At 39.5% G+C, this 24,122-nt stretch overlaps 1 protein-coding gene across 4 annotated transcripts in view; it reads left to right on the top strand.

Moving 5' to 3' along the window:
- The window catches only part of HECW1 (HECT, C2 and WW domain containing E3 ubiquitin protein ligase 1), a 269,154-nt gene that overhangs the window by 167,084 nt on the left and 77,948 nt on the right, over positions 1-24,122 (top strand). For all 4 annotated transcript variants that reach the window (XM_021387592.1, XM_021387591.1, XM_021387593.1 and 1 more), the window contains 2 exons: positions 7,798-7,967; positions 23,151-23,293. In XM_021387592.1, the coding sequence (XP_021243267.1) occupies positions 7,798-7,967; positions 23,151-23,293 (313 nt within the window). The remainder of the gene's footprint in view (positions 1-7,797; positions 7,968-23,150; positions 23,294-24,122) is intronic.

The raw sequence follows: 24,122 nt of genomic DNA on the forward strand, positions 1-24,122 counted from the left end.
AAGAGAAGAGAAGAGAAGAGAAGAGAAGAGAAGAGAAGAGAAGAGAAGAGAAGAGAAGAGAAGAGAAGAGAAGAGAAGAGAAGAGAGGGACTGTCTCATGACTTGCGGTTTTATCTTTTCCTCTGAATGGAAAATGGAAATGGAACAGTGAAATTCTTCTGGGATATGGAGTTCTTCTCTTATGAGAACCAGGTACCTGGAGATATTGACAGTCCACAGAACTGGAGCATTAACTCTTTAGCTCCCAGTGCACTACATGATGTTATGATGTGAAATACCAATAACAAAAAAATCATAAAACCCATGGCAAATCCCCATCCAGCCTGGCCTCGAATGCTTCCAGGGTGGGGGCATCCACAACCTCTCTGGGCAACCTGTTCCAGTCTTACCACTCTCACAGTAAATAATTTCTTCCTAATGTCTAGTCTAAATCTACCCTCTTCCAGTTTAAAGCCATTTCCCCTTGTCCTGTCACTACATGACATTGTAAAAAAGTCCCTCCCCAGCTTTCCTGTAGGCCCCCTTCAGGTACTGGAAGACTTCCCCAGTTATCTCAGCCTGTCCTCATAGGGGAGGTGCTCCAGCCCTCTGGTATCTTTGTGGCCCTCCTCTGGACTCACTCCAGCAGCTCAATGTTTGCCATTCTCTGCTTAACCTGTATCTGGCATTGCTCCGACACGGGTGCAGGACCTTGCAGTTGGCCTTGTTGAACTTCATGAGGTTGGCACGGGCCCACCTCTCAAGCCCATCCAGCTCCCTCTGGATGTCATCCCTTCCCTCTAGCGTGTCATCTGCACCACTCAGCTTGGTGTTGTCTGCAAACTTGCTGAGGGTGTAGTCAATCCCACTGTCCGTGTCACCTACAAAGATGTTAAATAACACCAGTCCCAGCTCTGATCGCCGAGGAATGCCACTCATCTAAATAAAATGCAGGAGAGCTGTACATCTTATAGTATTGTTTTAATAAAAGAAAAATATTAATAGAATGGGACAGAAAAATCAAAGTACCCCAAATCCCAAGAAATTCTGAACATAATCAGTCCATTTCAGCTGACTTACCTTGTATACTTTATTGCCTAGACATTTCAGTGACGCCGTACTTCGGAATTTGTGCAGAAAAAAAATCTTTCTAAAAGTTGTCAGCAATGTATGTTATTCCTTCTTTTGTTTTATTGTGTATTTGCTTGGGCAAAATCCAACAGGTTTCACTTGAAATTTTGCATGTGGAAAGATTTCTGGATTGGATAAAAATATCAAACGAATTAAAAACAATAAACTGATGCTTCAGAGCAAAAGGAGATCACTAACTTCTCCAAAGCAGATCTGTAGGAACTTTGTTTACTAAAAGTATTTGCTTTTAGTGATGGAAGTTGGTCCTGTGAAAAGTTAGTTCAGATTAATTGGTTAATTAACAACATTTATCTCAAAGATGATAATTTCACATGATTAGGCTTCTTAAGTCTTTTATACAACAACTATATTATTATAACTTTATTTATTTTAAATACTAAGAGAAATATTGCAAGCCTAATTTAGTTAGATTGAATACAGTCTTGAAGGAAAACTATTCAGCTACTTTGCATTCAGTTACCAGTGAATGTCACGCTTCGGATAAGCATCTGAAAGTGTCAAAGCTCTCTTGCATGAAGTTCAGAAAGAAGAAATGTGCTAAGCTGCCCAAGATGTACCAGCTGCTTCACTGAAAGTTCATGGTTTAGCAGCAATGTAACACATTTGATGAACGCCCTTGAAACCATTCCTTTGGTTGGTATATTTAGAAAGTGTTATCGTGCTATACCTCCTAGCGATATATCACATTAAATGACTTTTTTCAAGCTTTAGTATTTCACATATCTCACACTTCTTATTTACTAAGTGATTTTGGGGAACAAAATGACCAGAAGACTTACATATGTCACAAACTTGAAACATGAACCTGAATACTCATAAGACACTCAGGGATTTTTATTTTTTTTTATTTCTTTTTCTGTAGCTTTCAGATCACACATTTAGATAATGTCAATTTTCAGTTTTTGGAATTCAGAATCTAAATAACAACTGAAAATAATACTAGGCCCACTAAAAGTTATTTTGAAAAAAACTGTAGTTACCATGAAATGCTAGATCAAAATGTGGATCTAGGACATACTCTGTCTTCTAACCATTTCTTGAAGTCCTAGTGACCGATTTTCTGACAGGAACCCTAGCTGCTAAATTTTATTTATTGAATATTACCATAAACTTACCACTTCTTCTGCCCTCCCCAACTCAAACTGACTTGCCCTAATATGTTCTTTATAAACCCTAAAGTTACTAGTCACTCACCTATTTATTTGCATTTTTACCTTTCATAGCTTGTGCTAAGGTGAGGTGACTTGCTACCCCCTTCAATACACCAGTGGCTAGGTACTGCAGTGAATTAGGGAGTTAGGGGCCCTGAGTTGGGTCTTAGTTTAACTGTCCACTAAATTAGGGGCCCTGAGTTGGGTCTTAGTTTAACTGTCCACTAAATTGCTTAGCTTATCTTCACTGCCAGATGAATTAGGGAGTCAGGGGCCTTGGGTTGGGTCTTCACTGCCGGACATTGTTTAGTTTAGCTCTCCATTATCAGACTGATGCAAGTCAGTAAGAGAAGAACAGGAAAACAGTGAAGGGGGAACGAGTATGATAAGAAACTACAAAGGCATGCAAGATAGGAGAGCCTCCCCTGGGACAAAGGTCAAGATGAAGACTCCTGACTTCATCCAAGAACGCCCACCGAAAGGGGAGGAAGACGTTGAGCCTTCATCCAGCGACCACCAGAAGGGGCTACAATGCATGCGCAAAGGGGAGGAAAAGTAATGAATATGTAACCGGGCTCAATGAATATGTATAAGTTTGGCTTTTAAATGTCTAACACTTTTGTCTAGGGGTATGCGAGTTTGGTAGGGCGGTGACCCCCTCGCATCCGGTGTGGGCGCAGCACCGTAATAAACATACCTGCTTTATAACCTAATCTCGGGTTATGGAGTTTGATTCCGCAAGTCAGCAGTGCTCTCGATCAACATGTTTAACGTCTTTGAAATTAACTACCGCATTATCCTGTGCAACGCACATAATCTTACCCTGTAGTTTGGAGTTTTGTGTGATATTGGCTCAGTACTGTCTAAGACAGGTGTGTAGTCTGGTTCTGAAGAAGGTAAGAGATGATATTTTGCTCCAGTGGCTAACAGCTTGCAATGATGAAATCCTCACCATTAAACTGTTCATAGTAGCTGTTCAGACTTTTTCTGCACTTCCTTTCTTGATTAAGGCAATTTAAAAAATAGCCTTGTGGCCATTTATGAATAATTAATTTCTTCATTCCTTTTCATTTATAAATAGACCTATTTTCTTCCTTGCACCTCCACTACCTCTTCCTCAAAGAAATGAGAATCCATTCCATAGTCCCTCATAGTCCCTTAAACTCAGATCTTTAAGAACCTCTTTGTGTAAAGATACCAGCCAATTCTTTCTTACTTATATTATTATTTTTTTGTAAAGGGAAATGCAGTCTATTTATAGATATGTAGATTTCTGAGAGCAGAAAGAACCATTTTAACTATCTGTTTAACCTCTTGCATGTTGCCAGTTGCAGAATCCCATTCAGTAGTTGATTAAGTCAGTAATTTATTGCACGATATCTTTCTCAATTCCCCTGTATTATTTTGCTGTGTTATGTATAAGACTTCCTATCACTGCACATTACTGTTAGATTTTTACAGTTCCTTAATATTTGATTCATTGAAATTTTACACCACTTGCAATACTGCTTAATTTGTGCTCATTTTCTGTCGGCGCTTGTCCCGTTAGAGAAGTTAGAGAATTCTCAGTCAGTGTGGCATCAGAATAGTAAGTCCTTTATTGTGTTTTACACACATCTTATATATCCTTCACTCGTAAGCAGTAAATCCACTCACGGTTAATTATCCTTAAGTTCTTCACAACAACATAGATAACAAACAAAGGGTTCCTTAACTGTCCCAGATGTGACCACATTAGCTGTGCATACTAAAGGAGTATTCTGTTTACACCTTAGCCCTGTCTCCAGACTCCGGAGGCCTCTTAGCGATAAGATCTACCAGAGTCTGTTGAGCTCTTTGTTGTTAAATCTCCCCCCACAATTTTCCATACTATAAATTCTAGTATGATGTACTACTGCATGAATCAAATTGGTATATCCAAGTCAGTGCAATATTGCTACACTATTTCTGTTGAAAGGTTATGACACTACTGGTAGCTAAAATAATTTATATTGCTTTAAAAGCACATTGCTGAGAGGAGACACTTCTATGCCTACTGCTGAATCTTGAGCAAGATGAGTTTTATTTTTCCTTCTTCTGATGCCACCTCTATGTCTAATGAAGCTCAGCTCAAGTATGTGAACTTACGCTCTCTGAGAGAGGTGATACTTGTTTTGGTAAAAGTCTACATGGAGCACACTACAAAAGAAACACTGATGTGTTAGCACTTTGACAATTACTTTATCGTATTGATAGTCAACTGAATTATCAGTCCTGGTCAAGTACAGTTATTGAATGTCCTAAGCTGAACTGAAAGCTCTTTATTTCACAAAGGAAGTTGGAAGGGAAACGTTTGTTTGACGTATCCATTGACAACCTAATTAGCAACTCTTGTGGTGATGTCTGCAGCCCTCAGCACAACAAAGATGTGGAGCTGATAGAGCAGGTCCAGGGAAGGCCACAAGGATGATCAGAGGGCTAGAGCATTTCTCCTGTGAAGAAAGGCTGAGGTAGCTGGGCTTGCACAATCCGACGAAGAGAAGGCTCTGAGGAGGCCTCATTGCAGCCTTACAGTACTTAACAGAAACTTACAAACAGGAGGCAGGCTGACTGGGGCAGACAGTGATAAGACAAAAAGGAATGATCTTAAACTAAAAGAGGGGAGATTTAGATGAGATATTAGGATAACATTTTTTACTCAGAGGGTGGTAAGGCACAGGAACAGGTTGCCCAGAGAAGCTGTGGATGCCCCATCTCTGGAGGCATTCAAGGCCAGGTTGGATGGGGCCCTGGGCAGGCTGACCTAGTGGCTGGCAATCCCGCCTGTGGCAGAGGGTTGGAAATAGATGATCTTTAATGTCCCCTCCAACCTAAGGCATTCTGTGATTCTATGATTCTGTGACTGTGGTCTTTCTAGTGATGCTTTGTTTTTTCAAGTGTCAAGATAAATCTAAGCTGTCTGGATTCACTGTTTTTACTAAGATTTGAATTCATTTGACCCTAAATATTCAGTATCTTCAGAACCTTTGCTAAAGACAATACAGATGAGAGAGAAATATTTGTGAAAGTGGAACGGATGGTGTTCTTCTGATCAGATACTACACAGCAGTGGTAAGAGTGTACCTGAGTGTTGTAGTTACAGCAAGTTACAGCATTCATCAGTTCCACTGTTCAAAGTAAATTGATTTCTTCTGCATATACACAGGTGCCAATGTAGCTTTATTCTGAGCTTTTGGATTTTTGATGCTGATTTTCATGGTGCTCAGAATTTGTGGTGAGATATTTAAGTGCCATTTTTCTACTTCAGAAAGCTACTTCTGCTATCCTTTTGTGCACTGGACATTAAAAATAGAAGTTTCTGACATTTAACATAATTTGCTGTATCATAAAATCTAAGCAAGAAAATGATACAAACAGATAAAATTTCTTAGGTGCTTGGCTAAAACATTTTTCTCATCCAAATACAAGAATCAGATTACTAATTAAGGTTAGGAGTACCTTTACCTGCTTGACTGCTTACTTCCCAAAAATGTAAAGAGAGTGATAGGTTATCATAATATATTGGGTTCTTTTTATGATACCTAATATATATATGTCTATCAGTATCTATCTGCACAGTCATACAGAAAGATAATATCGTTGTTCTTTGAAAATCAGAAACATGTACAGCAATAAATATTTCAGTTTCAGAATCTTTTGAGGAAACATCAGAGGGAAAGAAAATAAGATCCAAGAGGTCTTTCCCTTCTCTCATATTTTAGCATTCTGACACTATTACACTGCTGGACCTTGTCATTCATAATGCTTTTGCAATCTTGGTTTTTATTTCTGGAATGCACTTCTAACAGTAGAACTTTGAAAGCAAAACAGTTTGCCATAAAGGATTTCATCAGGGCCAATAGACTAGATACATGCTGGTAACTTAGAGATTGCACACTCAGAGAAGAAACCCATGTTATCAGTTTGAGCCAGATCTTTTTCTTTGTGTAAAAATATTGCTAGAACCACAGTAGTACATGGTGTCAGCCAAGTACTTTCACATGGGCTGTTGGTAATGATATCCTCTATTTTTATTTATTTATTTGAGAACATTAGAAGAATGAGATTTTTTTAATACAGTCAGTTTCAGGACCAACAGCTTTTGAAGGTCTGCTGCATGAATTGTATGCTGGAATATGCAATCAAAATCTACTTACTTTTTAGTTTGCACATTTAATAAAATGTGTTCACTATTACTATAGATGAAGAATAAAATGTGTTCACTATTACCATAGATGAAGGAAGCAAAATACAACTTGGTGAATCTTATCTGTGTTCTTGATTTCTAAAAAAAAATGCTGATGTTGGTGTGGAAAGCTCAAGATTTTCATGTTCATCTAGAATATCTTCTGGGAGTGCTTTACATGGTCTCCTGTTAACTTGTTAGAATAATTTGGTGATTTTGGTTTAATCAGTTAGAAGAGAGTTAAAGCACTGTGAAAGATAGTGTTTTGGAAACCTGCCTAAAAAAAAAAAAAATTAAATTGAATATTTAGGAATGCATCTAAGCAGTTTTGGAATACTTTTGTGTAATGCTTTGTATGTCTTCAGCACAGGAAGAAGGTAGCTAGAATGCAGTACTTTTAGCCCTGTGTAAAGCTCTAAACAGAGAAAGATCTCCATGCAAAGAATGGTGGGAAAGAAATTAGCTGCTAAAATCACTAATAAAAACAAGTACCTTATGTTTTCCAAGGAAAACTTAGAGATGCAACTGGAAAAAGAGAAGGCCAGAAGGTTTAATTTATAGCAGTTGAACCAAAACTAATGATACCTGTAGATTTGCATTTCATTGATTTCATAGCAAGAAATCATAATGAACTTTGTCTTTCTTCAGGATGTAATGAGTAAATGTTGAAATAAGTGCATGGAGATTTTCTCTGCACAGCTCATACTGCACTGTCAGGGAGTTCTGCAGCTAGAAGGTCCTAGTCAAAACTTGGACACTGTATACATGATTTTTCCTGAATTAGTTCAGGTAAAGTTAACCTATGCATGGAAGGAAGCATTTTAAAGTGGAAAAAAAATGTGAAATGGCTTCTTCTTCATGTAGAAAAAACGTAATCTAAAAGCTACATTTCATAGAAGTAGAAAATTGATACTTTGGAGAAGTGACATACATTGAGTACTGATTGCCATGTTTATGCCATAAAATGAAAGGATCTATTTTTCAGAGCTTGTTCTGGAATTGGATTGAGCAATGGCATAGCTCAGATCACTTTTATTTAGTTCCATAAGCACTGATTTAGAAGCCACATTACTCTGCACAATCAGGATGTAAAATTTTCAGTTTAATCAGATAATGATTTTTAAATACTAAATCACAAAATTATTATGATTTGGCCTTATGTTACCTCACAATATATATATATATTTCATATTCCTGCCATGCTATCTGAATTCCTCATCAGTTTCCTATCTGCTTCTCCTGACCTCCCAGAGAATTGCCTCTAACGTGAAAAAATAATCAGTTTATTTTACCCTATTTAACTTCTTTCAGATTTCCAGGCTTTTGGTCTGAAGAAAGGAATGTTTTTCAATCCAGATCCTTATCTGAAGATTTCCATCCAGCCTGGGAAACACAGCATCTTCCCAGCACTTCCTCATCATGGACAAGAGAAAAGGTCTAAGATCATGTGCAATACAGTTAACCCAATCTGGCAAGGAGAGGTAAGCAGTTTAAGTGCTGTGCCAAGACTTGTCTTAAAACATGGAAACAACTTTAGCTATAGATTCTTTTCTCTTTTTATGCTTTTTCTTGTCTGTAAGCTTTTATTTATCTAAATAGTTGTTGATCTAAACAAGTTTGGTGTGTTTCATGACTTCTTGTCAATGCAAAAGGCTTAAATAGCTATGAATGATAAATTAAAACTTGCAGTATGGGTTGTTCTTAGTGGATGTCATTTATGAAGTTAATTATGGAAGGCAAATGTAACCCAGAATTGAAAAAATATATTCGGATAACGTAAAAGATTGCTGCTAGTTTATCATAGTGTTCTTACACAGAAAGGAATCATTATAGAAAGTAAAACAGAATAGCATGCAAATAAAAAGAATCTATGTGATTGAAAAATGTCAGTGGTAATTTAAATTAAAATCAACCTTGGCACATTTGCCTATCACCTTGAAGAAATGCTATCTAGTCTGCTGCTTGTTACTGGAAGGGCTTCATGGGCATTAATGAGATCTTAGAGTTCAGTTGCTCCCTGCTGTTTTTAAATTACACCCAAAATGGAAACAGACAGCAAAGAATAAGGAATCTCTCTGGAATTAAAGGAACCTGACATTAAGAGTTTGATTTACTGATGTTCTCTATCAGACCAATATCTTCACTGCAGGAAAGAGTGGAAGTAAATAAGTAGACTAAATAGATTTATTCAAATTAGAATGTAAATTGCAGAGTAGTTTAGGGATAATAAGGTCAAACTGCATAGGCATGAAAGTTTGAGTGGGGAAGGATATGAAAGAATTCTCACTGAATACTCCTACATTGAGGAGGATGATCAAGAATTTAAGTATCACATCAGGTTATGCTACAGGTGAAGCTTTGCTGGGGAGGAGATGATAACCTCCAAGCTAATCTGAGAGAAAGTGCCTTCTTCAGGACTTGCTTAAGTGGAAGGCCCTGTTGTGAGGCATCCACCAAGCAGTATCTTCTTTCCTGCCCTAAGCATCAGATGTATCTGGCGGAGGGGTCCCAGGTCAGAGTTGCTGGAACTGGAGGTTGTTGGCAGAAATGTTTCAGTAAAGTGCATAAGGCACCAGTCTAGAGTTGAGCGGGCATAAAAAGGAAACTTGCTGCATTATGTATCACACATGGTGCTTGTGATTGAGGGAGTTCACGAAAAGCATGGATGCCAGAAATTGATGCTCAAAGGACACAGGACATGCCTGTGATCTTGCTGTTCTCTGTTGGCCACACAAAGCTGCTGAGGTGACACAAGCTGTTCACGTTAGAAAAGGGACATCAGCTGTGCTGATGGAGGCTGAAAATAATCTTTTTTGAAGTGCTCAATACTGGTTGGAAGTCTTCTTTTGACAAAAACAACTTCCAGCCAAAGTAATTTTTTCTCACTTCAAGGTCTTTTTGCACTGCCGGAGGGTAAAATAACCACAGAGAAAGAATGGGGCCCTGATTAAATGTCAAGGGTCATAAGATATGCCTGAGTTTGTGGGTTGACATTTCTTTTCCAAAGAGTTTGTCAGTGAGAAAAGGAGAAACGATGAAATGACCTAATAATGGATGTAGGAAAGGAAAAACACAGCTGGCTTCTACGTTCTCTGTTTGCCCTTGATTGTGTGCAACCATGTTGCTTCTCCCTTTCTGTTGTTAGCGTTTTAGTGCGTAAGGAGTCTACAACAGCAGAGATGTGATTCAACATACTATCCATAATTTTCTTTGGCTGATGTGGAAATGTTTAACTGTTTGTACTTGCAGTTTACACACATTAGTTGCTCTGAAGACTTTGTTACAAAAACCCACATTGGCATATCTGGCACAGAAGTTCCTAGGCTTCTTCAATTTTATCCTTTTATGGGACAAGAGGAGAAGGAGAACTACAAACAACTGCTGAATTGTGGTGGTAGCTATTTTTCCATCCACCTTTTTCACAACACTGGTGGATATGAATATTTGAAATGAAAAATATTGAGAAATCATTGTTATTTCATTAACTGCTTCTATCACTAGTCATTTTTTTCCCAATACACTTTGGAAGATGTATTATTTCAGAAGTGTGATTCTTTCCTAAGGTTCTCCATCATAGCCCATGTAGACAGAAGCTAGAAGTTCTCTTTTTCAGTTTCTTTCTCTTTCTCGACATATCTAAGTTGTTTTGGCTCCTAAACTTGAAAAATTCTGAAACAGGAAAATAAAACTTTAGAAATAACTACAAACTGTTATATTTGTATATGTTCTTGATTACCCTTGAGAAAATTCAGAAATGGAAGTGTTTTCTTAATTCTGTAGGTCTTCACCATCAAAATAAAATCCTACAAACCAAAAGATGTTCCATTTACTTATATTCATTATTCATTTTGCTGTCCTGCCTCATATACTTATCAAGTTCTATTTGCATATTAACAACCTGCATTAAAAGAACACTCTGAGAGCACTGTTATACCTCAGGCAATTTTTCATCAGTGTCATGTAATATTAATGATCTTCATTTCACAGGCTATTCAAATATTGTTTGGCACAAGTGACCCTGAATTAAAGTTATTCTTCTCTTGCTCTGTTTTGTTGTCCTTTATACAGGAGGACATAACCAAATAGAAATTTCTTACTAAAAGATGAGTTGTATGTAACATTTTGACACTGGTAGCAATACTCAAGTGAAAGTGTGAGGTAAAAGCTTTCAATGAGAATTGTTCAGTGAAGCAGGTTAAAAACCATATGGTATCTTACAGTGGTTAAGAGGAGTCCTTCTTTGATGTTTCTGTGTTTTCACATGCAGAAGCATAAAATCAGCCAAAGTGCTGAATATTGTAGTGTGCAATTACAAAAGCCGGTAAATATTCAAGGGAAGATCCAGACTAGTTACTGATTGTGCCACAGCCTCTGCACAGTCAATGATGAGAAGAAAGCAACTGTAGAAAATAAAAACAAGTTCCCTTCATGCAGAGAACTTACTGCTGATTCATAGTTAATGGTCTAGCTTCTTTTCATACTCCTGGCTCTACTTCCAATTTGATGCATTCTTTATCAATATCTGTACTGTTAAACAACATAGGCAAGGTTCTGAAAAACAGCTGACACTGGACAGCTTGCATCTATGTACTTAACTCTGCTATCCTCTAAAATATGTCAGATGTATCCAAACAATCTGTTTGGAATGCTCCCTTGCCTGTAGTGGCCCCATCCCACTTTAGCAATTGGTTGGCACAAGCCAAAACTATTGCCAATGACTGTCAACAGATGTAGGCAATGCATGGCTCTGTGACTGTATTTAATATATTGATAATAAGATTCCCGGTTTCCCCTTGGCATTGACCATAACACCTGTCTCAGCCTTTTCCCCATGTCTGGCCCTAGGTGTCAGATTGGACCAATTCTATCACATCAGATACTCACTGATCAGGCAGAGGCAGGAGGTACCTCTAACCTATCAAGACTATTGCTGTGCCATCCAGAACAGGCCATAGACAACTGAGGGGAGAAAAGTTCTCACTCATTAAAAGACACCAGCTACAGGTGAAGGTGATGGTGTGGGTATATGTTAGATGGCAAGTGGATAAAAGCAGAAACAATATGAAGAGCAGGGTTCAGAAGCCAACGAGATTGTCGTGTTGCTGACTTTCTTAGTAGCTTGTAGGGTCATTGCCCCTGTAACCTCTTTGGCTTTGCTTTTCCAGCTGCAGTGTAGCCTAGCTTTGAGAGAGACTTCCCACAGTAGTTTACAGCTTGCACTTTGCATTTTTAAACTATTCTGCTGGGAAGAATCCACAGTATGGAAGGTATCTTCGCTATCCAGAAGCAAAACATTTGCACTGTTGAACAATGAGAGTGGCTGTGGCTATTCTGCTTTTTATCCATGTGTGCTGGTATTACCAAGGCCAGGAGTTGCCCAGCATTTTAGTCTGGAGAAAAGAGAGATCTGGAGAGACCTCAGTGCAGCCTGAGAGAGCTTATAAAAAGGTAGGAGGCTGACTTTTTACCTGAGCAAATAGCGATAGGACAAGGAGGAACTGTGTTAAACAAGAGGAGATTTAGATTAGATATTAGGAGGATTTTTTTTTTTACTCAGAGGGCAGTGCGATACTAAAACAGGTTGCCCAAGAATGTTGTGGATGCCCCATCCCTGTAAGTATTCAAGGCCAGGTTGGATAGGGCCCTGGGCAGCCTGACCTAGTGGCTGGTGACGCTGCTTACAGCAGGGAGGCTAGAACTAGATGATCCTTAAGTTCTCTTCTAACCCAAGCCACTCTATGATTCTGTTTCACCCGTTTGACTTCACTAGAGCTTGCTTGTATCTGAAATGTTTTGAAGTCAGTCACCTAATGCCTATATATATATAGACAGACACACACACACATAGGTTGCTCCGAAAGTAATGCATCCAATTTATTTCCATGGAAACTACAACAGATACAAAAAGCACAAAAACGCTATTTGATAGTGAAAATTTGCCTTTACAAAACACTATTTTTCAACATTATCACCACCATAAGCAATGCATTTTTGTCAGCAGTGAACAAAAGCCCACATGCTGCATTTATAAATACCTGCACCGGCGGAGATGACCCACTGTCGCCCTTGCTGAAATGCACCACCCACCGCCTCACTGTGCTCACGTCCACTATTTGGTCTCTATGTACATTCAGCAGGCCTCAATGGATGTCAATTTTTTCTGCCTGGAGAAATTGAATTCCACAACTTTGCTTTATCTGCAGTTCCATGTCAGATGCCAGTTTCTCAGGTGCCCCTCTGCTACCATCTGTCACACAGCAACAAAAGTGATGGGATATTGGCAGGAAGGTGCAATTTCTACAGCTATACCACTAACATCCACCACTGATGTTGTGAGCCAATATAATAAACCAGAAGGGATTACTTTAGGAGCAGCCCTCATATTAACCAGACTTGCTAACCGTTCACTTAATTGCAAGGTCATAGTAAGTGAATTGTCCTACTGTGCTATTTTGGGGTAAAATGTAAAAAATCTCTTAAGGAAGTGTTCTTTTGTCAAATCTTCTGTTCATCTAGTATAACTGAGAAAGGTGAATGTTTATCATCTTTCTTCTAATATTGCTATTAGAAGAATAATGACACTATTTGCATATTGTTTCATGGTGAGACTATGTATTTTCTGTCACATTCTTTTGATAAATGCCCTTTAAGAAGGTTTTATTTGTTAGCAAGCACAACGTGATAGACAGTCTCGGCAAGAAGTACTGATCACTAAGGATTTTAAGCAACAAAACAAACTGGTTTAAGAAGTAGTTAATATAGGTCAGCCTGGCTGGCAAATTCTGACAGTGGTTTTGCAAATTAAGTACTTAACCCATCTCAACTTTTCCTGAGATCTGTTTGTGGTATTACTTCTTGACTGTGGCAGATTGATAGTACCAATTGCTTCTTCAGTTTTGGTTACTTACCAGTAAGTAGGTATAGAGCCTCAAGTAATGGCAGTGAGATGACTGTAGGAATTGGTTGTTGCAACTGTCCAATGTATTTAAAGTAGTAGGAATTGTTAGCTGTTCAATGACGCATTGAATTTCAACTTCAGTAATTCTAGCTCTGGAAGAGTAGATTGCCTTGCAGTAGGTGTGCAAGGATGCAAACCATCTAAACTCCTTGCAGCTTCCCTGGTTGTTTCTTTCCCTCAGATTTTACAAATATTGTTAGATTATAGCTGAGATACAAACTAATGCTTCGAGTGACTGCTTTATCACCCTGAAGACAGCTAAATTTCTCGGTAAATTTCTTGATGTGTGTAAGCAGAGGTGTTAAGTACTCTGTTGCAAGAGTGCTTAACAAATAGTAGTTAATGTGTCAGAATTGATAAACAGAATTAAAGTATTTTCAAATGTATAACTTGTACTGTCTGCACCTCAGAGAACCCACAACCTTTGAAAAAATACTGCAGTTGAATGAATTCTCATGAAATCTCTTCAGATTACCAATCAGAAGAAGAAAATAGTCAAGGGCTCAAATGCTAGAGGTGGTGGCATGGGAAGAGGGGGATTCTGTACTGCAGTCAACAGGGAAAGAAGCATGGGGTCTGGGTGCTGGCTGCACCGAGTCAAGGTGATATGAATGTAATAGGCTGTCTGAGTGCTGAGCCACTGATTCAAGATGCTTTAACCCTTTTTGAAACAATTGTATGATTTTAAACTGGATGTGGGTTGTATTTTAACTGATTTTCATCAGATTGAGGGCCTAAATCTAGATGCTGGCAATCCTACCAATGCTTCATGTAATGAATGCATTATTCCATCAGAAGCAGGGATAGGACACTGATAGAACTTCTATTTTTTCATTGTTTAACTTAGTTAAACTTTCTCCCTCTTCTTTTGACAAATACGAAAGAATAGGCTGCAGAGACAGGCAGGCCTTTGTACCTAAGCATAAGTCCATCACAGGTGCTATGAAATCCAAATCCCAAATTCAGTGTTTTGCCAGAGGCTTCAGTGTCACAGAGTGAAGCCTTGTGAGTGGCAGCTACAGTATATGATATTCTAATACACATAGCCCCATAAAGTGTAAAACAAATATAGTTTGACTAAACAGAAAAGCTGTAATTTCAAAGCTGCGGTTTGTTTTAGTATCTTGTGATGACTGAAGTGTGAAAGCCCAAGACAACTTCAGTTCCTTCAGAAAGTGTAAGGAGTGAGAAAAATTATCTAGATTATTTTAATGTCATTCTTCCAGAAACACATTCTGATCACATCTTCTGCACCTAGAATACTATCACTCTTGCTAATCTTGTATTTTAGGACTCACATGAGTCCTCAAATAGTTCCAATCTATTCTATACTATTGAATTTGTAGACAGCATATAAGAGATGAAGAAAAATTGTGGCTCTTGAAGCACCATCAGTGCTTCATTTTTCCAGGAGTTGTTTTAAATTTCTAATGTCTTAAGGCTGAAATTAGCCATTTATAAAGTGAAAGACATCTTGCAAAACTATCTAAGCCATGAAAGAAAATTCACAAGTCTCTTAGCCAGTAGCTCTGAATTTTGTAGAATACATAAAATAAATGGGAAGGGTCTTTTTTATTCTTTGTTGTTTTTTTTTTTTCCCAATAGAGATAGCATATCCGGGGGAAAATCTAGGAAGTCAATATGCAAGGCCCTATCCAACTTTTAAAAATTTCAGTGTAAAAAGTTGGATGAAATCTTAAAACAGCAGCACAGTTTTATTGCACTCTTTTTACTGTAGGAAAAGAAACACTGTACTATGCCAGAATAAGGTACCACACAGGTTCTTACATTGTGGTAAGAACTGCTGAATTCCAGGGCAAAGACCCTCCAGGAATATTTTTAGGGTTTCTTACCTTTCAGCAGCAGTGGAGCTCTGTACCCTGTGCTAGTGATACTGCAATATTTTGTGTTGTCATTGAGGAGTACTGTAGTAAGTTTAATAAACTGGAATTCTCCACAAACTTATCCAGTTGCTCATATGATATATGGGACAGTAGTGACGTGCACAGGAGATTTTTGAATGGGGAGCAGAATAATACAGATGGAGAGTGGTGAGTACCTAGAGGATGTAGTTGTTTCATTAGAGTATATGAAATGAAAAAGCCACTAATGAAATATTCATCTGAATGATTAAATCTTTCTGCACCCATAAAAAGTAATTTGCAGCCTTTTAAGATTTATTTTTGCATATATTGTCCATGTGACATGATGAGTATCACAAATAAATTGTTTAATTGTATCACATATTCAATTCCAAGTCAAGAGCCTAACAATTTGTGTCAGCAATGTGTTAATTTACCTACCTTTTACCAGTTAATATACTGTCTGATCTTAGCACTTCACTTGCACTTAACTTTCCTAATCAGTGCTCGTGGACTTACTCTTTTCATTTTAGCACCCTTCTTGATAGTATTTTTAAGAGCTCATCACTACGATCTATCTGTATTCAGGCATGCAAATACTATTTTTGAAAAGAAATCATGTGAATTAATCATCATCATCAATTTGCTTTCTATGTGAACTATTCTCAGGCTCTGGAAATGTTTTTTATTGTCTTATGAATGGTTACAGATATATTCTGTCAGGTCAGCGTTTGGAATGTGTCTTCAGTTTTCACCATATATAAATCATACACAAAACTCCCACAAGATCTATTCATGTCAAGGAAATGAATTATCTTCATGTGTAAAATCACTGTTAGGTCTGGAAGAAAAAACAAACAAACAAACAAAAGCAATAAAAAACCTTAGCACTTAAAAGCAGCTTGCTCTCTGAGTCCTCCCTTCAGATTTTACTCCAACATAATGATAGCAGTGTAAATTCGGATCTATGTTTAGGTCATTGAGATTGCATGAGAATTTGAATGTGTCCACTAATCCTGAGTATCTTTGATTCTGATTTGCATCTCTTTGAGAGTGAATACAGGAATACAGTCAATAGAGGAGGTAGGTGTGCAAAATCTGAGTAAATTAGAGGAGTATCCTAATGATTTTCTGCTGGCCAGAGCCAGAACTGACAATACTGTCTGTTAAGCCCGAGAAGAGTTTGTATATTAATGTGGGTCTCTCCGTCGGGTCACTTTTGCTTCCCCCTCTCCCTCCCTTCACTGTATTTCTGTGAATATAGTTAATTATGACTTTTTGATTTTTGGTGCCAGAGAAAATACCCATTAAATCTTATCCTTGTACTAGGGCATTTTTAAATTTTTTTTTAAAAAGTACTAGTGCCTTGTACAGGTTCTCCAGTGTCTAATAAGGTGTGCTATAGTGGTGCAGCATTTCTTTTAGTCAGGGGTTAACAGGGCCTGTCTGTCCTTTCCAACTGTTCATCATCAGACTCGTAGGAACAACTTAGAAAATAATTACTGGATCTTCAGACTCTAACAGTACTCATATTGACAAATGCCTGTAGAAGAAGTTGCAAATGGGGAAAGGAAGGAGACAGTCTGCTCGTGTTTCTAGAGCAAATCTGTTTTCTTCTAGGAATGAAATTTCTGAGGGATCCCAGAATGTCCTAAAAAAGAACCACAGAATCACAGAATTATTAAGGTGGGAAAAGAACTCTAAGTCCAACAGTCCACCTACCACCAATACTGCCCACTAAACCATATCCCAAAGTACTACATCTACCCTTTCCTTAAACACCTCCAGGGATGGTGACTCCACCACATCCCTGGGAAATATTTTCCAATGCCTAACCACTCTTTGGGAGAGGAAATTCTTCCTAATATTCAACCTGAACCTCCCCTGGTGCCACTTGAGGCCATTACCTCCAGCCCTATTGTTAGTTACATGGGAGAACAGGCTGACCCCCACCTCACCACAGACTCCTTTTAGGTAGTTGCAGAGAGCTATAAGGTCTCCCCTGAGCCTCCTCTTCTCCAGGCTAAACAATCCCAGTTCCCTTAGCCGCTCCTCATAAGACTTTAGTTCCAGATCCTCCACCAGCCTTTGCTGCTCTTCTCTGGACATGCTTCAGGGCCTCAATATCTTTATTGTACTGAGGGGCCCAAAACGGAACCCAGCGCTCAAGGTACAACTTCATCAGAGCTGAACGGAGGTGGACAATCACCTCCCTGGTCCTGCTGGCAACACTATTTGTTATATAAGCCAGGATGCCATTGGCCTTCTTGGCTACCTGGGCACACTGCTGGCTCATGTTCAGCCAAGTGTTGACCAGTGCCCCCAGATCCTTTTCCTTCACACAGCTTTTCAGCCACTCTGCCCCAAGCCTGTACCTTTGCATGGGATTGTTGTGGCCAAAGTGCAGGACCTGACACTTGTTGAACTTCATCCCACTGGCCTCAGCCCATCAATCCAGGCTGTCCAGGTCCCTCGCTAGGGCCTTCCTACCCTCAGGCAGATCGACACTTCCCCCCAGCTTGGTGCCATCTGCAGACTTACTGAGGGTGCACTCAATTCCCTCATCCAAGTCATCAATAATGATATTAAGCAGGATGGGCCCCAGTGCTGACCCCTGGGGAGCACCACTCATGACCAGTCACCAGCTGGATTTTACTCTATTCACCACCACTCTCTGGGCCTGGCCCTCCAGCCAGTTCTTTACCCAGCAAAGAGTGTCTTCAAGCCATGTGCTGCCAGCTTCTTCAGGAGAATGCTGTGGGAGACAGTGTTAAAGGCTTTGCTGAAGTGCCACCTGGCCCCATGGACTTGTGACAATCCAAGTAAAGCAGCAGGTCTCTTAACTGTTTCCACCTGAATCATGGGGTGTTTATTCTGCTCCCACCCCAGATTTCCAGGTCAGGAGGTTGAGAACCCTGAGGATAACTGGTCTGACTATTAAAAACAGATGTAAAGAACGTATTGAGAATCTCAGCCTTTTCCTTATCCCCAGTGGTCATGTTCCCTACTGCACCCAGTAAAGGATGGAGATTCTCCTTGGCCCTCCTCTTACTGTTAATATGTTTGTAAAAACTTTTTTTTGGTTGTCCTTTATGACAGTGGCCAGGTTGAGTTCATGCTGGGCTTTAGCCTTTCTCATTTTCCCCCTGTGCATGCTAGCAGCATCCTTGTACTCTCCCCGGGTTGCCTGTCCCTTCTTACACAGGAGGTAAGCTTTCTCCCAGAGTCTCAGCAAAAAAAAAGAAAAAAAAAAAAGGAAAAAACAACCTGTCAGGAATCTGTGTGGTACAGATAAAATATCGATATTGTTAGCTTTTATTAGGGTAAACTGCTTTCTGCTGTTACTGGAAGAGGAGATCATTTTCTGCCATCCTATGAGACTCTTACAAAGTCTTCATAACATCAACCTTTTCCTTCCCTGTTATTTCCATGTGTTTTCAACGAGTCTTTATTTCAAATCTGTTAACCAAAATGTAATTGTATCTTACCAGTTCTGTACTCAAATGAGGAAGAGAATCTTTCCAATTTTCTTTTCAGAGCTGGTACGAAAATATATATTCACAGAATCACAGAAGGTTTGAGATTGGAAAGGACCTCTGGAAGTCATCTGATCCAACTAGGACATCTAGGATGGACAGTCCCAGATCTCTCAGCCTTTCCTCACAGGAGAAATGCTTGGTCTCTTAGTCATCTTTGTGGCCCTTTGTTGGACTTTCTCCAGTATGTTTATATCTGTCTTATACTGTGGAGTCCACAGCTGGACACATTATTCCAAGCGTGTTCTTCCCAGTGTTGAGTAGAGAGGAGGGATTCCCTCCCTTGACCTGCTGGCAATACTTTGCCTAATGCAGCCCAGGATACCATTGGTGCCTCGTGTTCAGCTTGGTGTCCACCAGGACCCCCAGGTCCTTTTCTGCTCAGCTGTTCTCCAGCTGGGTGGCCTCAGCATGTTCTGGTGCCTGGCAGTGTTCCATCCCAGATGCAGGACTTTGCACTTCTCCTTGTTGAACTGCATGAGGTTTCTGTTAGCCCATTTCACCAACACGTCAAAGTCCCTCTGGATGGCAACATGACACTCTGGTGAGTCAGCTATTCCTCCCACTTTCCTATTGTCTGCAGACTTGCTGAGGATACGCTCAGCCTCATTGTCCATTTTGTCAATGAAGATTCTAGACAGGACTGGACTCAGTATTGATCCCATGGGTACTCTGCTGGTTCCTGGCCTCCATCTAAGCTTTGTGCCACTGGTCACCATCCTCTGGACCCGGCTGTCCAGACAGTTTTCAATCCACCTCACTGTCTACCATCCACCCAATTCATTAGCATATGAGGATCTTATGAGAGAGTGTGTCAAAGATCTTACTGAAGTCCAATAGACAATATCCACTGCTCTCCTCTGGTCTACCGAGCTGCTCATAAAAGTTTATCAGGTTATCCAAGTATGAATTCGCTTTGGTGAATTCACACGGATGACTACTGATGATCTTCTTGTTCTTTATGTTCCTGGAAACAGTTTCCAGATTAGATGATTCAACTATAATTTTCCAGCTCCTCCTTGTTGCCCTTCTACAAGATAGGAGTGACATTTGACTTCCTCTAGTTTTCATGCATTTCTCTCAGTTGCCATGATTGATGAAAAATAAGAGAGAGTAGCCTTGCAATGACATTATCCAACTCCCTCAGAACTTGTGGACATCTCATCAGGACCATGGACATAAGTATGCCCAGCTTGTGTAAGGATTCCCTGACCTGATCCTCTTCCACCAAGGGTAAATATTCCTTGTGTCAGCTTTTCCTCCTGGTCTCTGGGACCCAGGATTCCTAAAAGCTGATCTTGCTGGTAAAGACTGAGGCAAAGAACAGCACTTTAGCCTTTTTCATGTCCTGTGTAACAAGGTCCTCTGTTTCATTCAGAAATGTGCTCACATTTTAGAGAAGGTAATGAAATGCAGGTTTCATTTTCTTCCAGACACATGAGTGCCAAGCATTGAACAGTGCAAAAGACAACATTTTATGGCTAAGGTACAGGGGCTGTCACTTCTCAGAAAAGAAAGTGAAGAGAGAGAAAATAGAGTTTAATAGGGATTTGATTCCACCTCCAAAGAGGATGGTCTGTTCTTAAAATATCACAATAACTTGCATATTTTCAAAAGTGATTGGTGACTTTTGAAAATGAATTTGTCAGTTTTTGAGTTCTAAAACCTGGCTGTTTTGCTGGGTTTTTCAAAGTACAAGTGGCCAGTGTGTTCTGCAAACCAAGGATTACTTGAGGCTCTTCAAGGTGAATGGCCTAAGCATGGGTCATCCACATTCAGGGACTGCCTCTGGAAAATGCTGTCCATTATGAACTAAACTATATGGGAGCAGTGGGAGCAAGTGTTTAGATAGTGGAAAACCAAATTATGTAAAATTATCACTATGTTACTGTTTCCCAATCCATTTATCTGAGTTCATTTTCAATCTCAAATTGCAAATTAGTTTCCAAACAGTAAATCCTTTGAGCTCTGCCACAGGACATCTCGGGTGTTAAAGGCTTAATTGTTCTTTCAAGACATGGCTTGAAAGTATCAGAACACTGTTTTAGAGGAAGTGCTTGGGAACTGTGATCATGGACCAGAAGCTGGTTCCAGGCCAGTCTCGTATATCCCCAAGTGCAGTGTGGTTGGCAAGTAATCAAATCAGAACAGAGTTTGAATTTACAGATTATATGAAATATCACTGTTTTTGTATGCCTAAGAGGTACAGCTTTCTGAGGAAACAACAGACATTTCCTCTGGTTGATTCCAACACAGTGTGCTCCATGTGTCCCCTCAGCTCGGTTGTTGACAGGTGCTCTAGAAAATGTCAGTGCATTTCTTGTGCAAAAAGGGAGCCACCAGGCTTGGCTCCACCTGATATTACAGAAACAAATGTGCAGGCAAGTTCTAATTTACTTCAAGAGTTGTTCCACAAGACAAAATATCAGTAATAGAGGAAAGTACAGTTCATTAACTTAACTTTTATATCCACTTATGGACAGTTCAGTCTCTAGCTGTGTATGTGAGCATGCTCTACCTCACAGAAATCATTCTGCAATATAGATGTCAACAACATTGTAATGGACAAATTACATTACATTAAAGTAACCTCATTCAGTTAAATGAATGTCTTCTGCTTTCCTTGTTTGTGTCATGAATGGGCAGTTACCCAAGATACCCCTACTGTAACGGTAATATAGCTTATTTTAATAAGGCAATGTTCAAGATACATGAGAAAATAATGTTCCCCCTTTTGTAGGGTTTAGACTCTTTAGTAGTATGCTGCAGAGGTGTAGAAAATGTGAAGAAAATAATGCTTTGGAGGTTATTTGAATTGTATTTCTGTGATTGTTTATTTCTTTCCTTATTTGCAGGACCTATTTAACAGAATATCCTGCTCATGTTAGTTGCACATGAAGCTGTTCAAATTCAGCATTTCTGAAAATTGAATAACGACAATTTAGGGCTTAACTCCAGACCTCAATAACCCGGAGCATTACTGCATTGTGAAGAATATTTCTGGCAGCAGGAAAGCTAGAAAACCCTTTCATCTATCTCAGTATTCACTTAATACAGAAGTCAGCTTCCAGTTCAGCACTGACTTTTCAGCTAGACAAACAGCAGTCTTACAGATATCCTACTTCTGCATGCCACAGCAGAGAGGTCCTTCTTTTTCTTTGATAACATCTTTGTGGTAACAGATCCATTTCGATAAAAGCATTCAGTGAGTCATGTCACCAGCTCATGGTCTGTACTGAATTTAGGCAATCTAGGAGCAAGCAAGGATAAGCAACTAATATATCTGCTTTTTACTGTTATCCCTAAGTAACAAGCTGTGCTTTCCCTATGGGGACATCGCTATATCTTCAGTTGCTTTAATGCTCAATGCTTGGAATCCATACATGCGGAATTCATTCCAATTAAAACCTAAAATACCACCCTCCTTGTTTCTTCCAGAGGTTTGCATGCACACATTCTCTAAAAAGCTTGCTGAAACACTACATGTAAGTAAAAACAGATGTTCTTAAGACCAGATCAGCTGTTGACATGTTTCAAAGCATCTAGTGACAGCACTGGTTTTTGATCTTGCCATTCCTATCTTCCCTGGTATCACTGGTTATTTAAGCCTGTGCCATGGCTTACCTTCTGGTTTAGCTATGTGGGATCATATTGTGAACTACATCAGGAGATTGATACAGATAAACAATATTTTCAGACTGTTCCCTTCTAAGTTAGGGCAGAGATGAGAGTGGGGGAGATTTCAATATGTATCTAAAAACTGTGATCAGCTGTCGTTCACTTCATTAGTTCCCCACTACTCAATAGCTGAGGTGTGCTGCACAGCTGAGTTGTCACAAATAGCCAGTCTAGAGGAAGAAAATGCTGATTAAACATTTCTCCAGGCTCCCAATTTTGTTGCATTTACATACAGATATTTAAAGTATTTAGAACTTGTGTGGAAAAAAGGAAAAAAAAACATCTGGCCAATTGCATTTAGATCAGTAATCGCTGCTAGGGCAGAGTTCATTAGATCACATAGATACACTCTTCTTATCATAGACAAGCCTTTGCTTGCTAATATGACATGAATATCTGAAATTCTTGCATTCTCCAAGCCTGATTCTGCAGTGTTACACAGTACCTATAGGATGTTTTCACTTGATTGCTTTGAGGCCAAGCTATTTTTATTTACAGGCCTATGCACTGGGTTCCAAGGCCTGTTTCTGTTCTGTGAAAGAGCCAGAGACTCCCACAGGCTGATCAGATGCAGGAGTATGTTGTGGCTTAGGCACCAGCTTCATGTTCTGTACTTTTCTTTTATTGCAGCAGTTCAGCTTTGTCTCCCTGCCCACGGATGTCCTGGAAATAGAAGTTAAAGACAAATTTGCAAAGAGCCGACCGATCATCAAGCGTTTCCTGGGAAAACTCTCTATGCCAGTTCAGCGCCTCCTGGAAAGACATGCCATAGGGTAATTTTGCTGCTCATACTTTAAGTTGTTTAAGGAGTGTGCTGCCAGTTTGAAGTTCCTGGTGATATATCATTAGAGGTGTATAATGATGTTGCGTGGGCATTATTAAACTGAGAGTTGCCTGATGAACAATGTTAGCCTTAATTAGAATTTATAGGACTATAGGCCAACCAGTGATTTCTCTGTATAATCTTATATGCTGCATTGAAACATGAGAACTGGCATTTAAGAAAGGTTTTCTGTGTATCCTGGACACGAATCTGGAGAGTGCGATATTTTCAATTTAAACATTGTTCTAAGTGTTATCAACAGGCTATTTTCATGTTTCAGAGAATTAACTGGGCTAAAATCTTGCCAGATCTGTTCCTTCCTCCCTTTAGACAGTGGAAACACTATAGAAATGTATGTATCGTGTTGTAACCAGATCTTTCTGACCCTCCCCTGCTGCCAAGGAGTATCCAGTTCCGATTAGCAGCCCTGCCCTGCATGCCCATTATAAGAATGTCCAGGGAAGATGTGTGCAGCAAAAGTAACATACTCCAATTTGAGATGGATAGATAGCTTGCTGACAAAGCCAAAAAGTTTGCTCTGAACTTTAAGGTTTAGACCTTCAGGAGCAGGGAGAGAAAGAGTAAGCTACTGAAGAGAGCATAGATGATGCAGTTGCCAGGAAGGCATTTCTGAAAATTGGATCTCAGTTCAGCTGAACAGCAGGATGCTGGGCTTGTTGGAAGCGTTTTTGAACAGCTGTTTCAGAAACTGGCTGTGATTTTGACAGCTGAATCTACCAGAAGGGACTAAACTACATCCCTATTTCTCAAATAGGGAA

The sequence above is a fragment of the Numida meleagris genome, chromosome 2 (assembly GCF_002078875.1).
Source record: "Numida meleagris isolate 19003 breed g44 Domestic line chromosome 2, NumMel1.0, whole genome shotgun sequence".
Lineage (NCBI taxonomy): Eukaryota > Metazoa > Chordata > Aves > Galliformes > Numididae > Numida > Numida meleagris.